This window comes from Drosophila nasuta, chromosome 2R (assembly GCF_023558535.2).
Source record: "Drosophila nasuta strain 15112-1781.00 chromosome 2R, ASM2355853v1, whole genome shotgun sequence".
Taxonomy (NCBI): domain Eukaryota; kingdom Metazoa; phylum Arthropoda; class Insecta; order Diptera; family Drosophilidae; genus Drosophila; species Drosophila nasuta.
In genome coordinates this window covers 12291814-12304419 of record NC_083456.1, presented here as the reverse complement: position 1 = coordinate 12304419, position 12606 = coordinate 12291814, and the positions used below count along the sequence as shown (strand labels likewise).

Below are 12606 nucleotides of genomic sequence, written 5' to 3'. Positions count from 1 at the left end.
TTGAACCTGGCCAAGAGCATCTTGCCTCAACAACAGCAACAGCAGCAACAACAACCGCAACAGTTGCCACAGCTGCCCGCTTTGGCCAACATCAGCAACTTTAAGCCTCTGGCCAGCTACGATCAACAGCAGCTTCTACAGCAGCAGAAGAACAAAGAAGTCGAACTCTATTCGGAGCGTGTTCGGTAAGTTGAAGTCTCCATTATATTTCGACTTTAAAAAGGGTTTACTAAGTTTCTCAGACTTTGATACGAAAGTGAAAAAATCATCTAAATTAATATTATTTACATATATTAAATTTACAAGTAAATTATTTAATAGTAAACTATTATTATTATTATTATTACATAAAACTTAATATAAATTTACAAGAAAAATTATTCTTGATTATTTATGATCTTAAGTGGGAAACGAAAATAGTGATGCCTCACTCTCTTCATTATATTTTCGACCCTTTACTTCAAAAAAGGGTTTACTAAGTTCCTCAGACTGTTCACTTTGAAACGAATATAAAAAATGGTGTTTTAGATTATATTACTTACATCCTATATTCAAGTTACAAATGAGTTTACAGTACTACTTATAGTTCACTATAACCTTAAACTTAATATAAATTTACAAAAAAAAAAAAATTATTTGAATTTGTGATAGCAAATATTCTTGATTATTTATCATTTATATTTTATTTATTTTTTATTGTAAGCCACACACTTCAAATTTAGATTCTTTATATATTTTTTTTTCTCTTTTATTTACAAACTGACTGTTTATAATGAATATCAAACAATTCTATATCATTTCATACGTTCTCCCGCAACGAAAAGAATGATATTTTTTTTTTTTATATAAATTAACACATTTTTCATTGATTGTGGAAATTTAAGTACCAACGTTGAAGAAAATCAAAATCAAAATATGATATTTACTTTGTAATTTTTATAATACAAAATTTTTAATGATTAAAGTCCTTAGATTCAAATGTTATCTAGGTTTTATATATATTAAAAAATTCTCCCCTGAAAAAAGAGCGTTCAAATTGGATTCCTTTTGGTTTCACACTTTAAATAATCTCTATCGCTCTCTATCAATATATCTCTCTCAATCAGCGTGTTGAATATATGTCGCTTTTAGATTTGTCTGTCGGAGGCTGTCTGTGAAATTTCCCAACATCTGGCCAAAGTCAATAATTCAATATTTGCACATTTATTAAAAAAAAAACGACACTTTCGTTTACACTATACAACAAATATTAGCAATATCTACAAAAAAAAGAAACAAATTGTTGTCTTTTGGGAAATTCGAATCGAAACTAACGAGTAAAAAAAAAACAAAAATGTTTATCCAAAATTTAAATTCATCTCAAGCAAATTAAATCCATGAATTGTAATTTATATTCCAATAACTGATTTTTATATCTTACTAAAATTGTTATTTATTCTTTATTTAAAAAAAAAGACATATATTGTATTTTCTCTTTTGTTGGCCGTTAAAAAATTCGAATAGATGAATCAAATACATTTCAATTAAAATTCCAACATTTTTTCATTTCATTATCTGATTTGATTGTCAAAAATTCCAAATGATGTTTTATATTTTCGTATTTATTTATTTCATTTTTTTTTTGTTGCTTAGTGTTACTTAAACAATTGTTTGTTGTTGACTTTACGCCATCTCACTTCGCTTATATAACCTTGATATTTCCTTTATGTCCAAAAAATAAACGACAACACGATTCTGATTCTTTCCCTCTCGCTCGCTCTTTCTCCGGCTGAACAGCTGCAAAAATTAAATACTGATAAATTAATTCAATATTTGCGAGTGTATTATTCACATTTCGCTTGTAAATAATATATATGTGTGCATACATGTGTGTTTATTTTTAGTATGTATTAATACAAATTAAGATTTCTGTTTTGCGGGTGTTTAAATTTATATTTTAAGGAAGTTCAATTGCATTATGCAAATGAACCAGACGAACTGACTCCAAGCACAACGCGTGCTTTCTCGTTCTTGCTGTCGCATTCGCTCTCTCACTCGCTCTTGCTCGTTCGCTATCTTTTGGCGATCTTTCGATGCAGCAGCGACTTCAACGTTGACGCTGACGTCGCTGCCGCATTCATTCTGCTCGCGTTTATTTTTTTGCCATTCTGCTTGTTATTTCCTTTTTGGTCGCACATTTATTATTTAGTACATGTGTGTGTTGTGTGTGTTTGTACTTGTATTACGAGTTTCACTTTTATCGAATTCAGTTTTTTTTTTCTTTACTTTTTGCTCTCTTTCGTTTTGCTTGCTTTATCTGCTGTTGTGTGTTTTTATCCACGACTTTGGGTCAAGGTTCCTCTGCTCCTTCTCCTGTCCTCCGCCCCGTTGCAATTTTGCTGGTGAAGATTGAAGATTTGCTCTGACACATGGGTAGCTTTCTTTTCCTTTTTCATTACGCTGACGCATAAGAAGTGATCAACACATGTACAGCAAGTACATGAATGTATACGAATATATTTTTTTTGTTATGCCCAATTTTAATATTTCCGTTTCCAAAGCAAACGCGCGTCGTCGAGCACATTAAAATTTATTCCAGCTCGATAAAAACACACACACACAAACACATACTTACAATCGACAAGCAACGAGATGTGGAAGAAGCAGCGGCAATAACAGCAAAGCAACAAAAAGCAGAGAAGCAAAAAAAAAGAAGGAAAAAAACAACAACAGAATTAGATCGTGTTTGTATTTTTGGTTGTGGCCCGCTTTGCTTTTATTTCTTGTTGATTTCTATTGCTTCTCCCATTTGCTTTTTTGCAAGATCTGCCGGGTTTGCCTCTTTTTCCCCCTCTCCTCTTTTGAACTTGAGCCTGTGCCGAATATTTAGCCGAGATTACGTTTTCCTTTCTTTTCATTGCTGCTGCTTTCAAGTGTTGTTTTTTTTGTACGCGCAGCAACCCTCGATAAATATGAAGAACAAGAAGAACAACAGCAAACTTCTAATTCCTTCTAAGACTGCTTCGGCTTCTCTTTTTGCGTGTGTGTTTTGTGCTTTTGCTTTTGTCCAGTTTTTCAAGGCCGTGATATTTGTTTTTATTTTGTGCTCGCATTTGTTGTTGTTCAGCTTTGGTGCGTTTCTTCTTTCTGCTCTTCTTTCTCACATCTGATTTGATCTGTGAGCGAACAATTTGCTTGTACTCTTGCTCTCTCTCTCTCTCTCTCTACCTTGCATATTCGCTTATTGTGCATTCTCTTATCATAAATAAGAAGAAAAAAGAATAAACCGGCTGATTTGTGTTTTATTTTCGTGTTACGTTTTTAATTCATAAACGAAATTTTTATCTCGTTTTATGTGCGTTGTTTGTTGTTATTTTTATTTTTTGCTTTGCTATTTTTAGCGCCACACGCGGCCGAAATTCTTGTTTTGTACTTTTGCTTTTACTTTTTCTTTTCTTGTTTTGTTTTGATGATAAACAAACGTTATTTTCTTTTGTTTGTTTTTAAAGCATTTCTCCAATCTCACTTTCAATTTAATATTTATTAAATTCGGTGCAAAATGCCTAAGCGCCTCACACCACACACACGCACGCACATTCAATATCCCCTTCTCTCTTGCACACACATGTAACATGTTTGCCGGCATTTTCTTTATGTATTCATCGTTCAATGTCAAGGTTAAGACTCATTTTGTGTATGTGTGTGTGTGTATTTATTTTTGTTGGGCACTGTTTGGGCGTTTGTTTTTATGATTTTTATTTTACGCTGCTCTTTCGCTGCTGCTGCTGCCTAAAGCAAAACTTTTTTGCAGAAAGCTCTTCCTGTTTGGAGTACATCAGCAACCAAAACAACAACAGTGCGGCGTTAAGATTTCTCTCTCTCGTGCTGTTTTTGTTTTGTCTGCAAATGATTTATGCCCCCCACTGTCGTGATTAGTCATGCTCTGTGTGTTCGTTGTCCCCTCTCCCTCTAACTTCCCTTTGGCGTAACAAATCACTCCAAAACGAATGAAATGCAAATGACAGTCCATCTTGCTCACACCCACGTGTTAGCCGCCATCTTCTAACCCGTTATCGCTCTCTCTCTCTCTGTCTTTCGTTCTATCTTCTATCCTGGCCAAAGCGCAAAATATTCGATGGCGCATTTCATTTGCGAGCTTTGGCGATTGCTAAAAGGAAGCAATAACAAAAATAATCAAAATTAAAGGAAGACGCGCACAACTGCAAATAAATTGTGTAAGGCACGCAGTCGAGAATAGCTGCATTTTTAGCAAGCAACAATAACAACACAATTAAAAGTAGCAACAAAATGCGAATTAGAAAAAACAATTACGATGTGTCTACGGTTTTGTTTTTATCGTTGCCTTTGGTGTGAAAATCGAGACCGAGCGCAAGTGTGTGCACACTGGCTAGTAAAGATGGCGCGACTGCAAAATACCACGTGTTATCGATAGTTCGATAGATGCAAAAATCTTAACGTATGAATCGTGCTGTTATGAAGATTGATTTTTTTTTTCTTTTATTAAATTTCCAAATAGTGTTAACTTGAAAATGTTGATAAATGTTGATGATTTTATTTGTTATTGTTTCTTCTATTTAAGAGTTTCTTTCAAGAATTTTATATATAATACTGAACTTAAGTAGAATATACCCTTTAGCCCAAACTTGTTTACTGGCAATTTCGCACAATTTTACAGCATTCGCACGACTTTTGTTGTTGTGGTGTCGAGTTGTTGTTATATGTTATGGAGGCTGCTGAGGCGTGCTGTCGACATATTAGACTCGCCAAATCCAGGCATGAACGCCACAAGTTTGTAGAATTCATTTAGTATTAATAATGTGTAGTAAAAATTATGAAATGTTGCCGCGAGTCGTCGCATCACATCGCACATCGCGTCATTCGCAAAACAAAAACACCAGATGTCATTCGAAATTTCTTGGGGGTGTTATTCAAATACAAATGGACTCGTATATTCACATAGAATTCACTAATTGAGCACGTACCAATAGTGTCGCCTCGTCTAGACGTCAAGCATAAAATCTGCAATGTATGTACGTTAAATGTATAATTTTTTATTAGGGCGGAAGCAAATTGCCATTACATCAGTTGCTTTGGCTGTTGTTTTTATTATTATTAATAATATTTCTATGCTGGTGGGAGTTATTTTAAGTGTGAAGAATTGAAATCGGTTCTATGTTGAATGTGTCATAAATATTTTATGTAAGCTTAGAGTTTTCCATGAAAAAAAAAACAATAAAAATATGTATGCGAGTCGAAAAGGGGCCAAAAGATCAGCGAAGCATGAACAACAAAAAACCGGGTAAACACACATCTAGGGGCGGTCAAAAGGTTATATAGGGGATCGAGGTTCAAGTAATGTGATTAACAAACCTTGCAGTTAAATTGAGGAAACATTAAACACAAAAATTTGTATGTATTTAGTCAAGTGGGCTTCTCTTTCTCTTCAGCATTTCATCCTCTGGATAAAGTGTTAACCTTCGAATACTCACGAGCCATTTGCAAATTATACCATGAACTCATGCACACACACTTATGAGTACTCCTTGAGTGGTGGAGATTCAAAAATGAAGAAGAATGAAAGAAGAAGTTGCAACTGCATGTCTGCGAAGTGGGGAAGTGGGAGAGTCTTTTGTTCTGTAGCGGAATCAAGTATGCATTGCATTGAGGTGCAGGGCTCGCTCTTCTTCTTCCCCACACCTGACCGCAAAAGCTATTAATGAAATCTTTGCCAAAAACACACGCACAACAAACACATGCAAATGCAGTGAAGCCCACACACTCGTGTGTGCAAATACATTTAGTCTTATGTATAACATAAGGCACCCAATCGGACTGATCCGAGAAACAGTAATTGAAGTTAATTTTTCGTGTTATATAAAATATCGATAAAAAAAAGTATAATAGAAGCAAACTTTTCGAAAAATTAAAATGGATATTTTTGTCGTACACATTTAATTTATTTTATAAATTAGAAAAAATTCTTTTCCGATTTTAATTTTTTTAAATACTGTTGAATTTGTTGTTTAAAATTTAAATGTGAATTTTTTTAATTTGCAAAAAAAAAAACATTTTATTTTCTTAATATTGCATTTAAATGTAAACATCATATATGAATAAATGCACCCACATGGAAGAAATTGTCATGAGAACAGTTTATAAAACTGTATAAAATATGAATAAAAAAATTAAAATCCAAGTAAAATTTTGTTGGTAATACATATATAATATATATTTTTTTTATAGTACACATTTAATTTACTTTATACAATTTTGCCAGCAAACCTTCTTTTCCGACTTCAAATATTTTTAAATTCTACCGAATTTGTATTTGTTATAAATTAAATTACATTTTCTAAAAAAATTCTTTGCCATCTATAACTAATTGATTTATAAAAAAAAACATTTAATTTTCTTAAAATTGCATTGAAATGTAAACATCATACATTCATAAATGCACCCACATGGAAAATATCACTGCCTATGGAAAGGAACCTTTCATGTGCTACACGTTTGCAGAACTCCTGCTGGGTGCTTATCAGCATATCTCTATCTGACTGTCTGCATGTTAACTTTGCCTGCGCCTACGTCACACTCACACATACACACGCAGAGTGCAGAGCCTATCGAACGGCGCATGTCTGACGTCGTCGTCGACGTCGTCGTCGTCAGTTGCCTGCAGCCCCAACTCTACAGCTCGCTTCATCTCCCTCACTCTCAACGTGCACTAGTCGCATTTTCATTGCCAACAGACAATGCCAGGGCAAACTTCAATACACACACACAAACACACGTGACACCTACACCCACCAGCAGCTGCATCAACAACACCACACACACATACACAGAGAGAGAGAGAGATATGTGTGTGTATGTGAATGCAGGCTTTGGCAACTTGAAAGGCTTCACTTGGCTCAGCATTTTGTGCTTCCTGCCTGCCCCAGCATGATGTTGTGTGTTGGCCATAAGCCAGCACGTCTCCTTTGCTCTGTGGTGGGTGTGTGTGTGTGTGTGTGTTGTATGTTTATCTGTCTGCTCATTGTGTGAGCATGTGTGTGTGTGCTTTTAGGCTTTTGTGCGAGCCAAACGAGGCGAGGCCCAGTCTCAGACCCAGACTCGAACCCGGGACAGAATCAGGCTCGCAGTCGACCTCTGTTGTCGCAGTCGTCGCCGCTGCTGCAAGCTGAAATTGCAATCAATATTGCGGCCCCATTGTTGTTGTAGTTGTTGTTGTCGAGCAGCTGCCAGACACAAAAACGCAACGTGAAATAAAAAAAAAACGTACAGAAAAAAAACCTGGCAACAGTAAAAACCAGGCTCGTAAATGAAAGCAACGTTGGCTCCGAGAAAGAATGAAAAATGCCATATATACTACTCCACATGTATTGGCACTCACATATATGTACATATGTATGTGTGTGTGTGTATTCGTATGCATCGCATTCGCTTTTTTTGTGCAGAGAGAATAAACTCATGGCTGCAACATTGCCCCTTGCGGCCTCCCAACAATATCACAATGCAACGCTGCTGCCTCCTCTCTGAATACATCATGCCAAAAATCCCTCACTTTTAGTTTTGCGTTGTGTTTGTTTGTGCCCTATTTGATATCCATTAAAACGATTCAGTTTGCCACTTTCCCAGCCTGCAACTGCAATGCAATCTCAATGCATATGCCACATGTGTCTATTGCTGTGCATTTGATTTGCAATTTGTGTCGCTTTTTGTCCTTTTTTTTTTTTGTCCAAGCATCATTCTATGTGCGTCCATTCCTCGTATTTGTTTATTAGTTTGGCCACAGTTGCAATTTTCATTTACCAAATGCCAAAATATGTGCAGTGTGAGTTGGGGAAATCCTTTCAGTATTGGAAGTGTAAGTACACTCTCATAAATCAGTTGGTAGAGTACGTTGAATGGCTAACTGGCATTTTGGCTAATTAAGATCAACCGAGCCGAACTAAAAGTGGTAATCGCAATCAATGGGTTGCAAATTCCTAAGCTGGAAGTTTCAGATGCTTTAAATACTGTAGTAAGATTGTAGCAGAATAAGTTTTATTATAGTTTTTAAAATATACAAATATAAAGTTGTAAAACTGACTGACTGATCTATTTACTGAACTGTCAACGAACAATACAAATGGAAAAAGCTAAAAGGTTGCAAATTTTTAGAAATTTTATCGTGCAATAAGGCTGGGTTTTAAAGTCCTTTAAGGAACTATTTGTCATTAAGTATTAAGTGGTGAAGCAAGATTGCAATACAGTATAAATGGTATAAGTAAGGATGCCTTAATTTTATCAAGTAATAAGTCTGGAATTTTCAAAATTTCGTCTTTAAGCGTCTTAAATCGCTTTTAAAGTGAGTAACTGTAAAAACAGAATAGAAATGGAAATTATGAGACTGGAATTTTAAAAGATTTTGACTAGAAATTAAATAATTCAATTTCTCAACATTTCCATTATAAATATGAAAAGTAGAAGTGCTAAGTTTTAATAGAGATAAACAAGAAAACATCTTTTGAATATCCCTAAAACAGCAGTGAACTTTTCGCTGTAAGATCAACAGGAAAGAAAATTGGCAAATTTGTGGAGAAAAGGGATTTCGATTGTTTAATTAGCTTTTCTCATTTGCACACAGACAGCACATTTCATTCGTCGGCACATTTGCTTAATAATACCGCAATTGATGTGCAGTTGTAATTGTTGTAATTCTTGGATGCAGTCGTAAAAACATAAACATGCTTTATTTTTTCGTACGCTTTCAGGCGATTAACAAATTTGGTAGCCTTTCGCCTTTCCCCTTGGCCGTCATCATCATTATCATTCGTTGGATGATCAACGGCAAACACACACACAATACTGACTGACTGACTGACTGTCTGACACGCCCTTTGCCGCCGTTTTTAGGGGGCAGACATTAAAATGCGTTTGGCGTTGCAACAACAGCAACAGCAACGCAACTGCATCGGCAACGGAAACATGAATGTATTTATTTATTTTGCTGCTTCATCGTAAAAATAATTTGCTTTTATTGCCATAAAAACTGAGCTCTCCTCGTTCAAGCTGCAGTCATTGTTATGCCTGCTAATGTTGCATGCAACCAAAAAAAAAAAGATGGAAAAAAAAGTACAGATGAAACGAAAACAACTTCAACTGAAACTGGGCGATCGCAATGCATTTTATGTCGTCGTCATGCTGTTTTTGGGGTCTGACTTTAATTTGGGGTCCGCAGCAAATTCGCAAATCAACGCGCCACATGCTCGATTTTCGGATTCCCAACGCCAAAAAAAACGCGACTCGACGCGCCAAACTCATTAACCAAAAGAAATGAAAATTGGCGCTGCAACACGCCTGAAGTCACAGAGTCACAAGAGCTCCTTTCTTTTAGCAAGTGTGCAATGCCATTGACATTTACTTTCCTCTCTCTGTTTTTGGCTTTTTTTTGCTTGGCACTTATTCAATTAAACAAGAGAAGCATATGTCCCTCTGTCTACTCGATCAAAATCATGAAGCGTCAAATTGTTATGAGCAGCAAAGAAAGAAGAAGTGGAATGTGGCAAGATACAAATGGCAACGGTTATCGCACAAGAAGCGCAATCAGTCGTGACAACAGCAAACAGCAAACAACGAACAACGAAGAAGAGACAAACAAGCAGCAAACAGCAATCTAAGCACTTGCTGACTGCAACTAAATAGATATTATATAAGCATAAAGAATATGTTTGCCGCCAGCTACAAAAGCAGAGAGAAGACAGACTGACAGAGAGAGAGAGAGAGAACTAAACAAGCTAATAATCATAAAACCAAATGACTTTGAACGCGTCGAAACTGTTTGTTGTCTGTCCGTTTGTGCCACAAGCAACAGGACACGCGCAATGTGGCATCCTTCAAGCAATGGGCGACAAAAAAATCATCAACATTATCATCATCATCATCTTGGTGTCGAGAGTGTCGATTAAAATTTAAGCTTCATTTGCTCTTTGTTGTGGGCGTGTGATTCGTGCTTGGCTTTTGTGGGTGTGGCAGCAGTATGCTTCATTGACTGAATGGCTGACTGAGTGAGTGAAGCAACTCGCTCAAGCGGCGCAGCAGCTCTCTGATTGAGTAGGTGTCAATAATCGTAGGGGTTTGACTGCCACAAACAACATCTATATGTAAATGCAAAAGAAATGAGATTGTTATGAAGTGTTAAGGCCAATAAAAGTAGCAAATGTTGAACTTATCATTTATTTTATTTGATAATCATTTTTTATTTTGTTGTTTATACATATTTTATAACCATAGGGTAACTTTGTGTCTACAGGAAAAGTATGTAACAGGCTTCTCTACTGTATATAAATTCTTGATCTGTGTCAATGGGCAAGAAGATATATCCATGTCCGTGTATCAGTTTGAATACCTAGATCTGAGAGACTATAAATTTGTCACGCCCACTTTGGACTCCGGCTGCCTAAGTCGGTTTTTAGTTCCTTTGATTGGCAGTTTGGTATATTTTGTACTCTATGGTATATTTTGAATATATTAGTATATACCATATACATCATTCGGTATATTTTTGTTAGTTAATTGCTTTGATTAACTGATTGTTATATTTTCTACTCTATGGTATACATATATTGTATATAATAGAATATACCATATGAAGCATTCGGTCTATTTTTGTTAGTTGTTAATTGCGTTGACTGACAGTTTGGTATATTACGTACTCTATGGCATATTTTGAATATAAATGTTAGTTGATTTGATTGACAGTTTGGTATATTTTGTGCTCTATGGTATATTTTGAATATAATAGTATATACCAGATGTAGTATTTGGTATATTTTTGTATTTTTCAATATACTAATTTTATTTTAATAATAATACCGCACTGTTATGCCTTTCTAAATTGGTAGTGGGTACCTCAAAATTGTACTTGCTACTAAATATTTTCAACTTACGATAAACTCTTATCATTTGCCTATCAATTCTATCTTCTAATTCCACTAATTTTGTTTACTTTTCTTCAATGATAAACATTTAAATGATATTGAACTGTTATCCATATCGTAACTAAAACTAAGTTGTGCCCTTTGTTGAACCCTTTTGAAACAGCAAGTTCAAGTCTCAATTAAGTGCAAAGAGTGCTCAATCAACTCCTACAAAAAAAGCAAACTGAGAGGAAAAAAAAAGCGACTTTCTCACGCCATAATTTGCTACATAGTAGTTGCTACAACCCAATCACCGATATAATTAATAATAATAACAACAACTACAATAAAAGTCAGGCCAATGAGCTCTGGCAATGATCGTTTGCTTTTGCTGCTTCGTTGGCTTCGATGTTGTTGAATGCCTGGCGGCGTTGTTGAAAGGCGGCGTTGAAATAAAATTGCAACGTATCTATTGCAACTGCAACAACAACAGCAACTGCAACAACAATTGCAACTGCAAACAGTAACAGTTGCAAGATAGCTGTTACAAAAACAAATAACGCTTCGCCAAGTTTATTGAACTTGTGTGTGAGGCAGGCGCCAGCAACAATTAAAAATAAATGTAAAATGCTTAAAAAATTTGAACGCCGCGAGAAGCGCAACAGCTTCAGAGTTGGCCCCTCACTAAATTGTCAGTTGATTCAATTAAAAAAAAATGAAAACTGAAAAAAAAACTATCACACAGCCCAGCGACGACAAAGTTAATGAAAGATATGAGCAGATCTTTAGTCGATCGGGGCAACCCCCCAACCCCATATAAGACACGTACATATGTTTCTGTTTTCTGTTTTTGAAAAGGCAACTTTCACTTTCGGGCTTTCGAGTCGTCGTCGTCATCGTTGCTTCTTGCTGCCTCCTTGCCCCATCGAACCGATGACAACAGGCACCTCAAAAACTAAACAGACAAAAAAAAAAACACAGCGTACAAAAAATGATAATAAAAATGCAACATTTATTGCGATCGTTCAGCTTCGCTTCGACTTGGAGTTGAGCTACACTTTCGTTTTTGGAACGTCGATAAAGTTTTATTTTATTTAACAGCAGCCGGAGAAGCGAGGAGCGAAAAAAAGGCGCATAAAAATTGCATTTGCCTGAGATTTAAATCAATGGAACATAAATTGAGAAATGGCTAAAGTGAAAGAAAGTCCCAATAAAATCAACTTTTAACAAAATCAGAATGCTCTAGGCGAACACTGAACGACTTTGCGATACTCTAAAATGTGTTTCAAAAGCAGTAATTAATATTTTCACTTTGTCAAAAAAGATGTTGACTGACTGATAAATATTTATGTATTATTTATAGCACAATTTCAGTGACCTGAAATTGAGGCAGCCGCCAGTTGTTGTCTGTAATAATTGCTGTGCCAATGAGAATACGACGACAAAAATTGCTTTGCATAAATGTTGAAAAGCGGTCGCGTAAATAAATAAAAAGTTTTGCCTTTTGGCCATTTTGGCAAATGTCCTGCAATAATTTTTACAGCCGCTGACAGCAGCAGCAACAACAACAAGAATGACATTCAGCGAGTTGAACAAAAAAAACGAAACGAACCGAAATGATGTTGCACATGGCCATGTTGCATGACTTTGTAAACTTGAAAGTCAGTTCGAAGTTCGGTGCAAGTCGTTTTTTTGTTTCTGTCCG

At 35.7% G+C, this 12606-nt stretch overlaps 1 protein-coding gene across 1 annotated transcript in view; it reads left to right on the top strand.

Annotated features, from left to right (window-relative positions):
- LOC132787161 (headcase protein) overlaps nucleotides 1–12606 on the top strand; it is a 107646-nt gene that overhangs the window by 1595 nt on the left and 93445 nt on the right. Inside the window, 1 exon segment of the mRNA XM_060794077.1 lies at nucleotides 1–185. Coding sequence (XP_060650060.1) covers nucleotides 1–185 — 185 coding nt within the window.